Consider the following 20,340-nt stretch of genomic DNA (forward strand, 5'->3'; position numbering starts at 1 on the left):
CACAAACCCTCCTGCACCAAGCTCTTATGCTGGATGGAGATACCCTTTTTAGTCTGCAGTGAATTTGATTCTTGCAGTTGTGAGGAAAAAGGCAATCAAATCCTGGAATGTCTGTAGATTGGTCTGGAAACACATCCAACAAAGATAATCTGGGCTGTAATGCTAAAGTTGTCCACTGTTTGTTTTTTCTCATACCAGGAATATTTTCTTCTAGCACTTCTTATTTTTCCATATATGTCCATCACACATATATAGATTGTGGTCCCCATCTCACCACATTCCCTTTAATATCCATTGACCTTTTGGTAAATAAAGCACCTTGAATATGGCACTGACTGAGCACAGGGACTACATCCAGACTATTGGTTGCTCCTTCCACTTGCAGAAGGACCCCTTCTACTTATGCCACTCTGTGAAAAGTGTGGATATTGCCTCAGGATCTCTTGCTCCCAATTTCTTCCAATGAATCTGGGTAATTGCTAGGCATATTTCACACCTTTTATGCAGTCTCCTGAACGTTCTTGTAGCCAATTTTTATATATCGAAATAATTTAATCTGTGCTTAACCAGATTAATTATTTGAGAGCAGAACTTTCATGTAGTAAAATTCCGATAGTGGAATCTGAAGTTGATATATATATTAATTCAGATAATACAATGCAAACACATATGTATTTATTTTTGAGATATCGGTATACCATATTTATGTCATTGTCGTCTTCTTCTTGTATACATCTTTTCAACAAAAAAGGCCTCCAACTGGTTTATATAGCAAAAGGAATGGGAAGATGTTTCCCTGTCCTAGAAAGCTGAACAGTCTAGAAAGAACAATACTGTAATAGTCACTGCAGGGATGCTATGCTGAGTTGAAAAGGGACAATTGCCTTCCTGCTGCTAAATTTAAAAAGCCACTACTTTAAAAGGTTCCTCCTGGCCCAGTTAGCAGACAATTAAAAACAGAAAATAGTTGTTCATGGTGGTAGTTCCAAAAGCTGCAGCAGGCCCAATGTAAACAGTAGGGATGTGCACAAAACAGTTTGGATGCCCTTTTATGGTTCAATAGACTGGCAGTTCTGCTGTTTCAAAGGTGGGGGGGATCGCTTTAAGGATGGGGAAGGTGCACTTACCCCCGCCCCTGCTGCGCTTCCCCTCCGGCGCTCTGTGTAAAAATATTCCAGCAGGGTGGCAGCATACCTCCTTGCCACCCCATTGATTCCCCCAACCGGAAGTGCTTGGTGCACATGTGCACGTTGCATGCAGGCAGGTGGGCGCACATCACTCGTATGCATAACATGCGCACACACATTGTCACTTCCAGTCACTTCTGGTCAGGGGATCAACGGGGCAGCAAGGAGGTATGCTTCCGCCCCGCTGGACTATTTTTACATAGAGCGCCGGAGGGGGAAATGTGGGGGGGGGGGTAAGTGCACCCTCCCCCATCCTTAAAGCTATCCCCCCCACCATCGGCTTGAAGGGCACCGGTTCCATGCATATCCCTAGTAAACAGGCCCTTCAAAATGGTAGCAGATGGCAGTTGTGGGGTGTCTGTATGAGAGGCTTCTCCTCTATTAAGCCACAGCGGTAAGAGCAGCCCCATGCTTGTATCATTTCTTCTCTGCAGCTGTAACCAGCGTCAGAAAGGGCTGGAGGGATGAGTTGGCAGCATTCCTCACCCCAGTCCAGTTGTTCTTAAATAGATGGGAGATTAATTTGAAAAAAATAGAAATCAGAATTTTGTACCACAGAGGCCTTGATCTTGATTTTTCTCAATCAATCAATCAATCAATCTGCTATTTCAATTGGTTTTGGGAATTTATATGGTCACTATTGTAAAATCCTCAAATAGATGCCTCAAATTAGAGTAGACAAATCTTTAGTCTTATCCAGCAGATCTGCTCTCAATATCTCCAGTCAATTACACAAAAGTGTCTTGGTATTTTGACATTCAATTTTCTCTTCTTTCTTTTTACTTCCTCTCCCCATTATTTCTGAAACATAATAAGGCAAAGAAATAGATCAAACACCACTTCTTCCTAATTAGTATAGATAAACCATTTATGGGAGAGGCAAAATACAGACAATTCTCATTATATCAAATCTAGTATTACTAGAGAGTCATCTAGACCAATTTCAAATGGGCTTTCAGGCAGGCTAAGAGGCTGAGCCCCCTGCCCCCAAGTCCTGCTATGCTGCCCCATCATGTTCCTGGGAGGGATGAGCAAAGTACACCAGGAGGTATACTCCCAGTAGGGTCACCCAAAGCACGAAGGTCATCCCAGCTGCCCAGCTAAAGCAAGCAGGGGCCTATATTGGGCAGCAACGATATAGGAAGGTGCTGGAGGCGGACGATCACTTTAGTGACAACGACAAAGGCATCATCTCAAACTGCACGGGAGAAGGCAATGGTAAACCACTTCTGTATTTTACCAAGAAAGCCACATGGATAGACAAAATGGAATGATGGTTGATGTAGTGCCGGATGATGCGCCCCTCAGGTCAAATGGTACTCAACATGCTACTGAGGAAGAGCTGAGGATCTCTCAGAGTACCGATGGTGTTTATGATGAGGTTAGACTAAAGCCATTCGGAAGTCTAGCATCTGATGTTGCCGTGCAGGAAAAGAAAATCCGAAGCTGCCAAGACAGAATTACAATGGGAACGTGGAACATAAGAAGCATGAATATGGGAAAGCTCAACACAGTGAAAGATGAAATGAATTGACCACAGATTGCCTGGAGAGAATCTATCTATGTGGTTGCTAAGAGCCAACACCAACTTAACTGCACTTAATCAATCAATCAATCAATCAATCAAGAGGCTGAGACTGCCTTGGTCAGTCCGATGAATGATCTCCAACTACGTATTGACAGAGGGAGTGTCTCTGCTGATCCTTTTGGATCTCTTGGCAGGATATTTCAATACAATTCGACCATGGTATCCTTCTGGGTCACCTGAGGAAGATGGGATTGGGTGGCACTGTTTTACAGTGGTTCCATTCTTACCTCTCTAGTAGTAGATTCCATATGGTGTCAATTGGAGATTGTTGCTCTGCAAAGCAAAAATTACTGTATGGAATTCCACAATGCTCCTCCTGTCTCCAATGCTCTTTAAAATCTACATGAAACCTCTGGGAGAGAAAATCAGGAGATTTGGTGCAGAGTGTTATCAACATGCTAATGACACTTTTTATCAGCTTCAGCTGATATGTCAGCTACGCCCATTTCTGGAGGCAAATGACTTTAAAACAGTGGTACATGTGCTGGTAACCCTTGGCTTGACTATTGTAATGCACTCTATATGAGGCTGCCTTTGTATGTAGTCCAGAAACTGCCACTGGTACAGAATGCAGAAGCCAGACTGGTACCTGGGACAATCTGAAGGGACCATATAACACTGATTTTGAAGAACTGCACTGGCTGCCGATATGTTTCTGAGTGAAATGCAAAATGCTGGTTATTATTCAATAAAGCCCTGAACATCCAGGGTACTTAAGAAAATGCCTCTTTCTGCTTATTAAGATAATCTGGTGGAGGTTTGGTTACAGTTGCCACTGGCTCCTCTGGCGGTGACTCAGGAACGGACCTTCTCTGTTACTTCCCCAGGGCTCTGGAATACACTGCCTCCAAAATAAGAGCTTCTCCATCTCTGGTTGCTTTTTAAAAAGACCCTTGACACACCTGTTTTCTCAGGCCTTTAATTAACACTAATTTTAAATGGTTTTTCTCCTATGAAATTGTTTTTATTGTTTTTATTCTGTGAAAGTATTTTAATTTTTTTTTAATTTTTGTTTTATATTTGTGTTTTTGGATAATGTACACCACCTTGAAAGATATACCAGGCAGTATATAACTATAATTAAGAAATCTAGTGATGAAAATTTGTTTATTATATGTATTGCAGCATTCTTAATGATGCAGTCCTTAGTGGTATTTTGAAACACATATTTACAGCATGGCCTCCAATTGTCCTGATTTACTCAGGACTGTTATAGCTATTAGATGGCAATCCCAGGCAACCACCGGTCTTGGAGGAATCACACATGGCTGACTTTTGCCCTTGTTGAGTTGTGCACTCACACAGCGCTGGAACTATTATCCCTGACTGCATCCCTGTAGCACTGAGATGGTGAAGCAACTGGAACTAAGAACATAGGAGCTGAGAGCTGGCTGGCAACCAAGCACACTTATCCAGGGCCAGAGAGAACCTATTGCTTGTTCTCTCTCTTTCCCCCCTCCCATCCAGCATCAATGCAGAAATGAGATTTGCAGAAAATGTGCTTTTGTGAAGGGTCTGTCAGCCGGGGGCGGGGGGAGAATTACTGTTGGGCCTTGGCTTTTAGAACTTAGATGTCATATGAGTCTCTCAACATACAGTGAGTCTTGCACAGTCTCTGATGAGGCTGACATTTCTAGGTAGGGCTAGTAAAGATTCACCCTCTGAAAACTGGAGCACTGTTGCCAGTCATTTCAAATAACAACTGGACCAGTAATTTGACTCACTCTAATGCAGATTTATATGATGCTAGTGATATGTTATTACAATACATAATTACAATCAGTAATGCATAATTATAAAACAATTCCAATTTGGGACTGGTGATAAGGCAATAGATGTTTCTGTTGGCTACAAAGAAATCACTGGTGCTCATTTTATTCACTTCAAAACTGTATCTGGAAATGAATTATCTATCTATCAATCTATCTATCTATCTATCTATCATATTGAGCCATTTTGGAAGGGCGGTATATAAATAAAATACAATAAATAAATATTTCTATACTGCCTGATATGTACACCTCTAGGTAGTATACAAAATTTAAAATATTTAAAAGTCACAAATTAAAATAGATGACAATAAAACAGAATAAAATAGTTAAGACAAATTTTAAAAATTATTAAAAATTAATTCTAATTAAAAGCTTGCAAAAACAGGAGAGTCTTGAGGTTCTTCCTGAAAACAGAGAAGGAGATGCTCTTATTTCTGTAGGGAGCATATTCCAAAGCCCTGGGACAGTCACAGAGAAAGCCCAGTCATGGGTCACCACCAAATGAGCCAGTGGCATCCGTAACCGGACCTCTCCAGAAGACCATAACAGGGTTTATGGCAAATGAGGTGCTCTCTTCAATACACTGGACCTAAGCTGTTAAGGACTTCATAGGTAAGAACCAGCACTTTGTATTTCACCTGGAAACATATTGGGAGCCAGTGCAGTTCTTTCAAACCTGGTGTTATGTGGTCCCTTCGTGTTGTTACCAGCACATGTACCACTGTTTTAAGGTCATTTGCCTCTAGATATGGACGTAGTTGACATATCAGTTGAAGCTGATAAAAAGTGCTCCCTGACACTGCCTCAACCTGAGAAACCAGAGAGAGCTTTGGGTCAAGGAGCACTCCCAAGCTATGTACCTGATCTTTCAGGGGGAGTGTAACCACATCCAGAACAGGCATATCTAAACCATCTCTCAGGTCCTGGCCCTCTACAGTCAGTACCTCCATCATATTTGGATTCAACTTCAGTTTGTTATCCCTCATCCAGCCCATTACTGCCTCTAGGTAGACATTTAGGGAAGATGTTAGTCCCATTTAGCAAGTAAGGCTGTCTACAACACAGCTGTACTATGAATGGAATACTCCATTGCACCCCCAGGCCCCAATGACAACAGGGCACACTTAGCTGGAATAAAAATAGGGCCACTTTATTAATATACAGCAAAAATAAGACTTGCAATGAGGTACCTAACCAGAGTGTGGGTACTTCTCCTGTGTAGGACTGCCTCCTAGGGAGGGCCGTCTCACACCAGGGCAAAGGGCCGGGTGCTGATTTGGTCAGGTGCCAGGTCCTGATGTCCTCCCACTGCGAGGCTTTCCTCCGCTGAGGAGACAGCGACATGGCCCACCACAACCCAAGCCACAGAACTCTGAGTGGTGAGCCAACCCATGCACCAAGGAGGGGCCATTCCCAATCCACCGGGCTGCAAAAACCCTGAAGGGCTGTCCTACACACACCCCACACCTCAAATGTCTCTCCGGCCAGAAACCGTTTAATCAATCTTATTTATTTAATATTTCTCTGTGTTAACTGCCCTGGCCATTTTTGGAAGGGCAGTATAGAAATTGAATGAATGAATGAATCTATCTGCCTACCCCAGATCCGCACTCTCCTGCCAAGTGACAGTTTACACCCTCAATGCCTACCTATGACCCAAACCCCAAGGAATCAGTGAGAAGTAGGTGGAAAAAGGCCTCACCTAGTGCCAATTCAGTGCAACCCAAAAAATTCCTACTTGGCTCCATTGGTGACTGGCTATCCCTCACTGAGTACATGGCAGGTGGGTGGTTGCCTCTGCTCGCCACTTGCCCCTCCAGCACTGCAAGCTTGCTGCCTGGCCCAGGACTATCCACATGGGTCCTCTGCCGCGATCCTCCTTGTTGCCTCATGACTGGGCCAAGTGGGGGCGGCTCCTTCCCCGATTGACCAATCCTGGCCCCGTGTGGGGGGAGGCATGATGGCGGCAGCATGTTTGCCTCATGTGCCGGGGGCACAACCCTACACCCCACCTTATCACACTGGCATGGCGGTGGGGATTGGCATTGCACCCCCAGGCTCCAATGAAGATAGGACACACCTGGAGCAAAAATAAGGCCACTTTATTAATGTACAGTGAAAATAGGACCTGCATTGAAGTACCTAAACACAGTGCTACTGTGAATGGAATACTCCATTGTTCAGCTGCCCAGAGACTGAGTATGAACCGAATTTGTTACCCTGCAGCACATTTCTCTCTTGAACAGCACTATCCCAGGAACAATATGAAGGTTTTTTTGCTGCTTTTGGCAAATTAAAATCTTGTTCACCTTGCCATATACACAGTTTTGTTGTACCATATGCTGAGCAGCATAGCAATAGCTCATTAAGTGATCTCAGGGGTTGAGTGAAACAATCCTATTTCTGTTTTTAATGTTAGTAATTTAAATGTGTTCTGCATTCTCTTTTTTTTAATATTGCCTTTCCTAATCTGCTTTGGTAATCTCAAACAATGTGGTGTCCATGCCTTTTATTACTTGCTTTTCATTTCTGGCCTGCTTTTAGTCAGAATTCTGTGCCACACCTCCCAAGTTGCTTGACCACACCCCCTACATATTCATAGGCATGCCCCTATTTTTATCGGTGAAATGTTGGAGGATATGAGTAAGTTCAACCATTTGTTCCTATACTTTTACGAGTTATTCCATTTTAGAAAGGCTGCTGTTAATTCTCTGGTGGCCAAACATACATTATTCTCATAGTACCAGTAGATTTAATATTGTTTCTTATAAACTCTCTGGTACTATTATGAAATTTTAAAAAACCAACTTTTGGATTGTGAGGCAGCTCATATACCACCTCAGCCCCATCTTCCAAAGGTCCTTCCATTGCATAGCACCACCACATTTTGTTATGCTTTGTAGGGTGGCAGAACCAGTACTTTCCTCTTTCTAATTTATTATAATAATAATAATCATCATCATCATCATCATCATCATCATCTTTATTACGGTCGTTGACCAGCACAAGTTGTAAAACAGTAATACTATACAGTAAATGCAATATAGGGAAAGTGTTGCAGTATTACGGAGATTAAAATTGATGTAGCATTAAGACTGAGGGGGAGGGAATCTAAAAATACAAAATTTTAAAACATGATATAAAACACAAACAGAATAGATAAAATGCATGTAAGCTAAAAAGGACTCAGCCAAACACTTTGTTTCAGTCAAAAAGCAGTATAAAATCAGAACAAATTTAAAAGAGGGGATAATCAGCATTCTATGGGGTCCGGCTCAGCACAGAGTCACTGAAAATGCTAGTAAAATACTAGTGAAATAGATTAAAATAAAAGGGCAGCTTATTCCTGCTTATTGAACAATTACAACTCCAAACACAGCTCAGCTCCCAATCTGGGAGGAGATATACAATTCAGGGGCTCTATAAAGTGTTAGCATTGAATTAGCTACTTTTAAGCTGGCAATACCTATCCCCACATGCCCAGCTACAACTAGCCGAGATATGAGTACAAATTGCTCTGGCATTGTGTCGTTTATTTGTCCATTTTTAGGCTCTTCCGAAAGCGAAGGGCTGCACTGCAAAATTTGGCTACCAGTCTAGTGGAAGAGGAATTACTTCCTTCCAGGAGCCTGGCAGTCATCTGAGGTAGATCGAGACCTGGGAATTTGACTGTCAGAGGGTGAATGAAATCCCGGTGCAGGTCTCTGTAGAGCAGGCATTCCAATAGTACATGGGTAACTGTTTCAACTTGACCCTCGCCGCATGGGCAAAGCCTCTCCCCATAGGGGATCCCTCTGTATCGTCCCTCTAAAAGGGCTGAAGGCTTCTAATTTATATGTATTTCATAACTTTTAAGGAAAAAATACTATTGACTAGTCATATCTATTATTATTTTCTCTTTCAACAGAATATGAGTAAGTTTACTCTCCATGTTTATTCTGGTTGTCTTTTCTTCTCTTCCCTTTATTTTGCAATGTTTTGAATTCCCTTATTAATAAATCTATTGGATTTTTTTTAACCATCGGCAAATGTCTACATAAGATTGCAGTTGTACATGTTGGAAAAGCTATTACTATTTATGCAAAAAAGAAAGTTCATACTTATATTTTGGGAGGAGAAAGTCATGGGAATCAGAAGTCTTCAACCTTGGAACAAATCTAGACATTACACATACCATGGTTATTTGCATCTCTGGCATGCTTTCGACCCTCCAGCCATGGCCCTTAGTAGAAGTAATCAGATGATTCATGTCCATAGTGTAGTAAGTGTCCAAGCACCAGCAGTTAGGGGTGTGCACAAAACTGGCTGGCCTGGTTCGGTTTGAGTCTGAACAGGACCCGAACCAGACCAGGCCAGTTTGGTTCCCCCCCATCAACCCCCCCCCCCAGTTTGGGGGGGTGTTCATGAGCCATTTTTAGTTTTAAATTGTTTAGTACTTACCCCTTCCAGGGGGGCTTTTCTGAGGCTGTTGGGGCGGGTCATTACCCAGCTGGGCCCATTGCACATGCACAGCAGCTTCCAAAATGACCACCATGAGGGGGAAAAGGCCCGGAATGGGCCAAAGAACACCCAAACTGGGTGATTTTTTTATATAAGGAAGGCCAGCGGGGGAGGGGAACCTCTGTAGGACCCCCCGCAGCCTCAGAGAACCCTTCCCCAGAGGAGGTAAGTACTAAAAAAGTATTTTAAACTAAAATGGCTCACAGCCCCCCCCCCAATGGCTGGGGGGTTTGATCTGGGGTCGAACCGAACCGGAGTGGTTCCGCTTGACCCTGAACATATGAACCAGTTTGCACATCCCTACCAGCAGTGCCAAAATTGACATGGATCATGGACATCAACACTCACTGTATGATTGGCAGGTTTTATATAGTGATTTGTAGTAAATAATATGGCAGGGCTGTTTGGTGGGGCAGTGCAGATGGAATTGATGGGAAACACTAACATCTAGAGAGGCTCCATGCATCCCATACATTGTCAACCTTTCTAAAAGGGTTTATGCCTATGCAGTGAGTGGCTGCTATGTTCTCTGCCTCCTATTTGTCTTGTCACTGCATCCCCACATATATGCTTTTAATTAGATTCATGGTGGTGGAGAACGACATAATCTACCTTCCTTTCTTATTACCAAGAGGCCTTTATGAAAAGCTATGGGGGTGGGGCTTCTCTTTGTACTGGAGAAATTGTTAAATGCCCTAATACCTTGGCTTGTTCTGCCTAGATCACAATTTTATTTTAGTACTTTCAGAATGTAAATTAGACAACATCTGTCCCTTTTTTATAGTTACAAACTGGATGTGTAAGATTGTATAAACCACCTAAATAGGCATTGTGGTAAAGATTTGCTGCCAGTTCAAATGATCCAGGCAGAACAGACTGAACCTGGCAGTGAACTAGTGATGCTCAGTTATGACTGTTTATAGTGCAGAGGCATTTTATAACCCACGACTCTAGACTAGTAAATCACTAAACAGCCCTAGACTTTTAGCAATGTATTTAAGCTACTTGGAGACAGCTGTGTTGAATGCCCAAGCAATACTTTTTTTTTTCCATGTGGCAAAATTTAGCATTTGTATCTGAGGAATATTTTAATGAATAATAAAAATTGGGACTCTGTTTCAGAGTTTTATGCAATGATTTTCCCCAGTGGAATCTTCTTGGCTCCAATGACAATTAGTTTTAACTTTGATTTGCAGGCTTGAAACAAAATTGTTTTATAGCTTATTTTACATTTCACCTGCTCTCGCATTCATGTCTCAGCATGAATTGAGGTTGACTTAATAAGAAATTTGAATCGTTGCTATCAAACATTTTGTTTGCATAGGTAGAATAGTTCCACTAATTGGTGAAAGGCAAATGCCCGCATAAGCCTAAGCTGAGAAAATGAACCATATTAGCCAGTTTTACAATTTAGAAATATTCCAGAGAAGAGACGTGATCTCTTATCTGTTTCAGATGACTCAGTAACTTACAAGATCTCTTTCTTTGCTGTGGTAACCCTACAAATGTGTGCAAAACAGTTGACTGCTACAGCTGTTACAGCATTGAATATTTTGAATAATGCATCTTATGTTTCTGAAACGTGCTTTATGTTTTTAGGATTTATTGTATCTATGTTATACACACACACACACACACCCCTTATTTTTTCCTTATTTCTGCAATGGCTTTTGGCTATAGCAATTAAGTATTATGATGATATTGTGAAAATGTTTGGAGTAAAATACCCAGATTATCCTCATATTATCCCACTTCTATAGGATACCCTAACTCTTTATTCTGTTTTTCTTGCCAATTGCTATCAGTCCCCATTGCAGGATTTTTAAAGGTTATTATGGATAGCTGTTTATTTCTCTGTAAGATTTTTCCCAAACTGTTGTGTTATGGTGAAATTCTAACATTGTTTTCAAATGGAAACATATGTTTGAATGGAAAAAAAAATCTATGGGGTGGCAAATAACCCAACTCATTATCGGAAGGAGTTCAGGGGAAAAAAGCACATGGACAAAACTTGGGGACAGACTGTAGGCGACCACTTCAATGGAAAATAGTATTTTAAAATGTTTCTGAGTGAATCATGCTATGTAAAACAAAACATTCATGTTACATAAAGTTCTGACGGCAGGCATAAGGCCTTGTTTCTTCTATCTGGGTATAATTCCAGCTAAGGGCCTGTTGTTGAAGTGCTGTTTCAAATCCATTAGACCAAAAATGTTGTAATCCCACCCCCCCCCCGCATTTGGAACCAAGAGTTCCTTTGAGATCTGGGGGTCTTGTCAGAATCTGATGGGCCCACTCTATGCACATTTTGTGCTGTATGTGTTTGTATCAGAATTGCCCAACAGCATGGGATTTATACTGTTTAAGATTGTGGCAACAGAATTTCTGTTGTGTATAACATTTGATCAAGTTTGCATTGGAGCAGAGATTTTTGGATTCATCACTGATGACATAATAGAATGTTTGATGTGAAAGTATTCAATTATGACAGAGCAGATATCATAAGATTACAGAATGCTCATTAATTTAAGCTTGAAAATTTCCTAATTTCTCCATGGGTGAAACCCTAACTGAAAATATGAAATATTTCACAAAACTGCCAACTTTATAAAGACATTTTTGAACACTCATTTGCTTCTGGTAAATTTCTGTGGCACTGGCAATTAATTTTCTGGTGAACGTTGATATGGTAGTACTCTGATAATGGCAACCAATAAGAGTTAACATGTCATGACAGTTGGCTTAGCCCTGGTTCTTTCATTCAGATATTTCTTTTGGTAAATGCCTATGAGACTTTCACTAGTTTCTACCTATATTTAAATTAGTGGTTGGAGATACAGATATAGGTGTAGAGATGTAGATGCAGATGTAAAGCTGCTTGGGTCTCACTCATTGACTGGCATGAAACTCCCAGACCAATCCATGAAAGATATAAACATGTAGTTTTTGCAGGTAGGTTCCAGACTTCACCCAGACTATAGAAAGAAAAAGAAAGAAAGAACCATTAAGTTCACAGAAAATGCAGGAAATCTCTTCCATTGGAAAGCATGAGCTAGGGTTAGGGTTTGAACAAATCTTGGCACAGAAAGTCTAGACTTTGTGGTACAGGAGGCATGCTTGCAAACTGCAAGAAGTTTTATTAGTGTATCTATCTATACAAAGTTGTTTGGCCTCAGTGACTCACTGACTGACCTGAAACTCCCAGACCAAACCACAAAATATAGAAATGTGCTGTTTTCGCAGGTAAGTTCCAGACCATACCCAGACTATCCAAAAATGGAAAATCCCAGAAAAATAAATTAAGTTCCCAGAAAATGCAGGAAAACTCTGCCATTGTAAATCATGAGTTAGGGTTACAGTTCACACAAACTTTGACAGTTTTTCTCAGGTACATTTAGACACAGAAAGTCCAGGTTTTTGTGGTACAGGAGGTATACTTAAAAGCTACAAGTCAGTGTGTGTGTGTGTGTGTGTGTGTGTGTGTGTGTGTGTGTGTGTGTGTGTACAGATGCTCATGAGGAGAGTACCTTCCAAAAATGGACAAGGAAAATGAATGTATTGAAAAAATTGTACAGCAGTTGATAAAAGGAATAGTCCAACTCTACCTGCCCAGCTTACACAATTTGCTTCTTTAATCAAATTGTTCACTTATTGTGGATTCAATTGTGTTTGGCACTAATAACTTTCCTCCCCTATCAAATCTGTTCTTGAAGTGGAGTGACATATGTCTATTCATCACTTTCATGTCAAGTAAAAGTAAAACATTTCTAGCTCATGAGAATATTACTACTTAAGAAAATCATAAAAATACATCATTCTGTGTCTAACCTTGTTCTCTATTTATTGTTCAGCTAAGATTGACCATGAAATGGAAGAGAAATCCTTGACAGAGACACATAAAAGGTGAGACAAGCAAGCTTAATATGAAAATGTGCTTCCATCAATATTCTGATAAGCTTATATTTGTCTAGGTAGTGAAAGGAAATAACTCTTAAAGGACCAAATTGTGATGCTGGACAATTTGCTGGATATTTTTGGATGTATAATGCTCCCACTTAGTCTGTTATTAAAACTAGCAAGTTCAATCACTTCCTGAAATTAACATTGCCAAACAGAGGAAGATAATAAAGTGAACCAATCAGATCTTTGCATATAATTATGGGTCTTCCTCAGATTCATAACATATGTACATTACTATCATGCTTTGTATGTTTGAACTCCCCACTCTATACAAAGGAAAGACAAAACCTGGTGTTAAGTATTAATAATGTGAGTAATTAAACATTACTTTAATGTGGCAAATTAACTGCAATGAAGCCAATGAACTGCATAATTCAGTATTGATGTAAGTATAAATAAGGTCTGAGGATTTAGCTGTCTTTCTTGCACAATGTTCTTGCATATGTTCCACTTCTGCTTTCTTTTTTCTCCCTCATTATTGCAATTTCCTTAAAATTGTGGCTTACTTTTAGAATTGGCTTTAATAGCAAGGGAAAACGTTTGTTCTTAAAATTCACATTTTCCAAATTTAATGGAAACGACACATCTATTTGCCAGATTTTTAACTGTAGTTTTGAAGAATTGCTTCCAATATGCCAAGACACATATTGGGAAATGCTTTTAAATAATAATTGGTAATTCTATTATTTATGTTAAACATTTACATGATACATTGAGTTAAGATTGCCTCATTAAGTTCAACCTGATTAAAGATTGTCATGTTCTGTAAAATGTCATGCATCAGTTGCTAGTGTGACACCTTCATATTTAGCCTACTTTCTAGTAGGCTTATGAGCAGGGGTGAAGCTATAATTGAGTGAAAGTGTTCAAAGAACCCGGGCCCCTAGCTCCACCCATCCCTATTTTCTTCATTATTTATCTCACTCTGAGGGGCCACCAGAGAGAGAGAGATGAACACGGGCCCCCTCTCCCCTAGCTACACCCCTGCTTATGAGATCACCCGGCATTCCGTGTGTCTATGTGTGTGTCTCCCCGCCCCCCATCAACTTTGCAACGTCTGGACCAATATGAACAAAATCGGGTAAAGTTGTAGGGACACATAGGGACACTTCAATGGCATAGTTTGTGATGATGTCATTCACCCTGTTTCAAGATGGCGGATGCATGAACATTTTAGGTGCAAGTGGGCTAACGTGGACAGTCTAACTGATTTGAACCAAATTAGGTACAGTTGTAGTGATTTACACACAGGGACACCTCAATGATGTCATTTGTGATGATGTCATCCACTCCAATTCAAGATAGCAGACTCATACATATTTGAGGTGGAAGTGGGCTAACTTCTGAATTGTCTAACTGATTTGGACCAAATTTGCTACAGCTGAAGGGACACATGGGGAAACCTCAGTGGCATAGTTTGTGATGATTTCATCTACCCCAGTCCAAGATGGTGAATGCACAAATATTTTAGGTGCAAGTGGGTTAAATTATGGACTGTCTAACTGATTTGAACCAAATTTGGTACAATTGTAGTGACACACAGGGATAGCTCAATGGCATAGTTTGTGGTGATGTCATCCACCATGATTCAAGATGGTGGACGTGTAAACTTTTGAGGTGCAAGTGGGCTAACTTGTGAACTTCTTAACTGATTTGAACCAAATTTGCTACAGCTGTAGGGACACACAGGAACACTTCAATGGTGTAGTCTATAATGATGTCAACCACCCCAGTCCAAGATGGTGGATGTGTGAACATTTGAGGTGCAAGAGATCTAACTTGTGGACCTTGATTTGAACTAAAGTTAGTCCAGTTGGAGAGATGGTGAAAGGAAAATAGGCAGATTAGGTCTTACTAGAACAAATTCTATGAAAATGAATGAGGAAGGATAGGATTTTGTTCCTTAGTGTTGTTTCCCACAGCTCTGTGAAACATATCCTTAAAACATGGAGGCTGTGAGAGCTAGAAACTACACATTGGCCATACAAAAAACAAAAAGGACTCATACACTTCACAGCTATAGTCACATTATTCTCTGTGAGGAAATGGGATATAAAAAGAGCACTCACCAGCAAATGAGATTTGTGGTAACAAAGAACTAGGCATTTTGGAAATCAGTAAGATAGTTTTAGTCCAGATGCCGGTGTGAAGAGAGCATATATGAACATATGAAGCTGCCTTAGCACTACTCAGACCATTGGTCCACCTTAACTCAGTATTGTCTATAGTGACTGATAGTGCTCCACAGGGTTTAAGACAAAGGTTTTTCCCAATTCTAGATTGAGATGCCAGGAACAGAACCTGGAACTTTCTGCATGGAAAGCATGTGTTCTTCCACTGAGATACAACTCCATCCTCAGTCTTACCTTTTTAACTATTCACTTGGTTACATTTGGTGTTCTGAAATATATACTGGAGCAACTGACATTGGAGAAGATTAATTGCTTTTGGAGCATTTTTTTTCATTGCAACTTTACAGGCAATGATGGGTTCAGCATCTTTTGAAGAACTAATAGTTTCCACAATGGTCAACTTGTGCTGGCCTGTGGCCAACAGTCCCCCCCCCCCCCCGAATGTACTGGGCAGTGACTCTACAACATGCAGGGCCATTTCCTGACACATTCTAAAGAACAAAAAATTACTAGCCAACATGGGTTGACCACCAGGAATGTTATCGGTGCTTCAAATGCTGTTGAAGTCACTACTGCCCACAGAGGCATGGTCAAAAAAAGTTTTGAAAAGAATTAAGTCCTTCCAATGCCACCAACAAGAAGGGTGAGCCTCCCAATGCAGGTCAATAAAACATTTTATGGGCAAATAAATTTGGGGGACTTAGCTACAAATCTGCTATCCCAATTGGGTTGGATGAAGTTCTCTATAGGCAAGCAGTTGTTATTTGGAAGGGTCTTCTGCTGATCATCAGTGACCAAAGAGTCTAAAGGAAAGGGCCTTAAGTAGGAAAACGAGGGCATTTCAATAACCGTATTTTGTAAAAGTGGTGTAACAAGTACATCTCAGAACCTCTATAGATGAAGCCTGCTCAGTTGTCAGAAATTCCATGTCTTATTTGATCTCTGATCATTTCCTTTGCATTTTCCTTTCTGCAACTAGTACTGGTGACTGTTCCAGATTTTTTTAAAATGCAAAAAAATACCATGGCAATGTTGACATAAACTTTTGTAGATAAGACTCAACTAAGGGCTTTAGGCCAAATGGAGATGGTGTGTACGTTGTGGCATATACTTATCTAAGAAGGATGATCTGGGACATAAGCCTGCTATGTATGCATAAGCATTCTGGAATTTTAAAGTTTGATTTTAAAGACAAGGCACAACTAAACAATGAAAACATGGTTCTTTTCCTTTACATATCACTGATAACACTTAATGTATGTAAGGTTCTAACATAACTGCTTCTACTGCAAGAGAAAAATTGGGGTGTGTTTTCTGTGCTAAGATATACTTTGTGTAGGTTTTGTGTAGCATTCACCTAACAAAATGCTTCAGTGTCAAACATAATATGTGGGCTTAGGGTGAGATGAGAGCTTAAGGAAACTAAATAAATAAGAGATTAGTTACATTCTACTAATCATGGGTAGGATAGTGGTGCATTGGGTGAGTTTCTGCTAGCTGCGGTGATGGATTAGATGGAGCACAATTAACGTGATTTAATGTGGTGGGATTTTTCTTTTTGAAGTGACGATGTGCCACCACTCAGTGTCTGCCTCATGATCCTGTTTCTTTAAATCATGCAGATTCATACTTTGCTATGGAAAAAAACATGGTAAAATATTTATCTTTCTGGAAATGACAAACCTTCTTGAGTAAAGAGAAGTTGTAAAAATGGAAATATTTCAAGAATTCCTAAAATGAATAATGTGTTGAGAACAATGTTTCAAGTATATTTTTTTTAAAGTTCAGTTGTTTAGCAGATGAGTTGAAATGGAAAGTTAAGCTTTCTCACATAATGAAGACAAAGAAAATGGTATGTCTGACCTAGACATTCCATAAAGTGTCTAACTGTTCATTTGTCAGAAGTGAGATGTTTAATAGTTTCTGCAAGGTTGTATACTTTTTTATTTATTTATCATATTTAGTACATTTAAGAGTGTCAACGTGTGAAGTGTTTATTCAAGAAATGGATTTCTGGCACATGGGCAAAAAGAAAAGTGAAATGTTTAGTTCACAATAAGAGCATATTCTAAGATCTCTGGGTAAGTATCCTAAGATGAGAAGAAAGCACACAGGTCTGTGTTTATCTAGCTTACACAGGCAGACAAGAAAGGCTCCAGCCTGGTATTAAAGCTGAAGTGATATGGAATGTCTTCACCAAACCCCAAACAATTACATCACTCCCTGAACAATATTGATAAAGTGCAGTAGAAAAAGACTTGTCACTTTCCAGTTTGTAACTCTCATCGCCAGCTACTTGAGTACCCATGAAATACTTGACTTATTAAAGTCGAAAATATCTATTGTTTCAGAGGGTGATGTAAAGGACTGTGAGGCATCATAGTCAGAAGTTGCATTTTAAACTAGTGGTGCTGTTCATTTTAAACTGGTAGGCAAAGGTGTGCCCCAGCCCTGATACCTGAGATCCACTCTTTTTTCAACCGGACGACTCCAGGATCGAATCCAGAACCATCTGCATACAAAGTGTTAGTGGTCTACCACTGAGCTATATTCCCCTCCATATGAAACTTAGCATGGATATTTGTCACACACTTACATGGTTTTTTTTTTTGTTTGTTTGTTTGTTTTAAACCCTAATCGGATGAAATTTTTAGGAGGGTGGAAATGATGGCTGGGGGTGGGGCACTCATCTTCCTTGAATAGTAACATTAAGAGGTTCCCTTCACCTGATTTGAGGGGAGGGCTAGGAAAGTACATGACTATCATCATCTCAGAGAGACCACGTTACTCCTTTACTGATGGAGGTACACTGGCTGCCAATAGGTTTCCAGACAAAATACAAAGTGCTAGTTATAAAGCCCTAAACGGCTTAGGCCCTGGGTATTTAAGAGCGCGTCTTCTTCACTACGAGCCCCACTGCCCATTGAGGTCATCTGAGGAGGTCCATCTCCAGTTACCGCCAACTCATTTGGTGGCTACACAGAGACGGGTTTCCTCGGTCGCTGCCCCGAGATTGTGAAATGTGCTCCCTGCTGAGATATGATCCTCCTCATATCTGGCAATTTTCAAAAAACAACTGAAAACTCATCTTTTCACTCAATCTTTCTCAGCTTCCTAAATTTTTAGGTTTTAATTTCTGGCTTATTTTTATATTGTTAAATTGTTTTTAGTTTTTGTATATGTTTTTAACTTGTTTTATGCTATTGTTAACCGCTCAGAGATAAAAGTTTGGGGCAGTGTACAAATTTGATAAATAATAATATAAATAAAATAAATATACGGGTACACACTTTTATCACACAATGGTATGTTTCAAGTTCAAAAAGCAGCTCACTTCCCTGTACCTGTTTACAGGAGAGTAGAAAATGAATGAGAAACCTCTTACCTGTCTGATATATGCAAAACGAATTTGAAATGTTATATAAACCTTGAAACCTGAAAACCTGCCTATATCCTGAATTACTCACACAACAGCTTTCCCAAAGTTTCCTTATAGGGATTGAACCATTTATTCCCCCTTATAGCAGTTTAAATGTAGAAAATGGAGAATAGAAAATTAGAAAAATGTGACCTCTCCCTTGAACATAAGATTCCATGTTGCAGCCATGTGCTTCAGTAATTGGGGGGGGGGGGTTGTTCCTGTTAATTCCATTTCAGATAAATACTTGATAAGAGCAAAATAAAAGAACAAGATAAATTGGTACCAGATTCTTATTTCTTCACACTTGAAACAATGAAGTATGAATTGCCAATTGTTTTAATTATCAGCAACTTCTGCTTATGCATCAGTTACTCTGAGAGTTTACTGTAGCCAGACTTCTTTGAATCAATAATAGACAGATACAACAAAAAGCTAGCCTAGTACAATTGCATTTCTTTAGCCCTTGGGATGAGTGATGACTGGTATAAGAAGCAGCTTTAGAAATGATTTCTTTAATTAATTAGCTTTTGTAAATTAAAAGCTGTTTGATTTTCCATCTTGTTGGCACAGTAAATATTTTCCATTCAGCATAAATTGTGCAAGGGATGGGGTGGAGAAGAGCAGGGTTATTTAAGTTTTACAAACTTCAATGAAGAAACAAAAAATACTTCTGTTGGCAGACCGGCTTTCTCTAAAGAGTAGTTCTGGGAAAAGAATGGTTGCATAATAATCCTTGACAAAAGTAAAGAGAGAATGACATTTATCAGCCCTTCATTTGAAAGGTAAATGAAACTTGTCTGGCTTTCACATTAATACTATTTTTAAAATTGAAATGTATAGGCTGCTCTTCAGCCGGAGAGCAGCCATAGGGGCACCCACCAAAGTTAAAAATATGATACAAACAGCAAACATAGTTAAAAATGAATATAGTTGAACTATGTCAGCCACAGAGCCAGATAGAGTCAACAGTTCAATGGCAACAAATTAACCTGTACTGGAGGTCTGTCTGAACAAAATGGTTTATGCTAACTTCTGGAATGTTGATACGAAGAGGCTTGATGGACCTCCTGAGAAGGCGTACTACTTCAGAAGGTGCTGCGTTGTAGAGCACAGCCTCCCCTCCAGTCTCAGTGGCTGGGCAGGATCATGTGGGAGTACACAATTCTTTAAAGTCCCTGGACCCAAATCATATGGGGTTGTAAAGGGGATAACCTGCAATCCCAATGGAGTTGAGAAATGAGTCCATGCAGATCATATGTGAACATAGTCACATTTCCGAATAGTGGATCCCCATCAGCACCCTGGCAAAAGCATTCTGCGACAACCTCAGTGTCTGAATACTCTTCAAAGGCACTTTCACATAGAGTATATGAACAGTAGTTTAACTGAGATGTGACCAAAATGTGTAACAGTGGTTGGATCTCTCTTCTCCAGGAATACTCACCGCAGCACAAAGGCAGTCTTGGCCACAACTGACACGTGTCCATCCAGAAATAATTCTGGCTCCAGGAACACTTCCACCTAGTTCATCAGAATGAGTGCTATTCCATCCAAAACAGGCTGTATAACCAATCCTTGTGTTGCTTTCCTGTTGAGTAAGAAGTACAAAAGTATTTTTTTAATCTTTATTGTCTCAGTGGCTAGCTATTATTGGCTAACTATTAATCCATAGCTAGCCAATCACAGTCCCCAACCAATGGTTTAGAACCCCCTCTGCTGTAAATATTCTACACATAGCTGATTTCTGTAAGTGATTCTCTGGTGGTTCATGGCATATCAT

General features: G+C 40.2%; 1 protein-coding gene across 2 annotated transcripts in view; it reads left to right on the forward strand.

Moving 5' to 3' along the window:
- FMN2 (formin 2) overlaps nucleotides 1-20,340 on the forward strand; it is a 293,915-nt gene that overhangs the window by 237,765 nt on the left and 35,810 nt on the right. For both annotated transcript variants that reach the window (XM_053300841.1, XM_053300851.1), the window contains one exon: nucleotides 12,899-12,950. In XM_053300841.1, coding sequence (XP_053156816.1) covers nucleotides 12,899-12,950 — 52 coding nt within the window. The remainder of the gene's footprint in view (nucleotides 1-12,898; nucleotides 12,951-20,340) is intronic.

Source organism: Hemicordylus capensis, chromosome 1 (assembly GCF_027244095.1).
Source record: "Hemicordylus capensis ecotype Gifberg chromosome 1, rHemCap1.1.pri, whole genome shotgun sequence".
In the NCBI taxonomy this organism is placed as follows: domain Eukaryota; kingdom Metazoa; phylum Chordata; class Lepidosauria; order Squamata; family Cordylidae; genus Hemicordylus; species Hemicordylus capensis.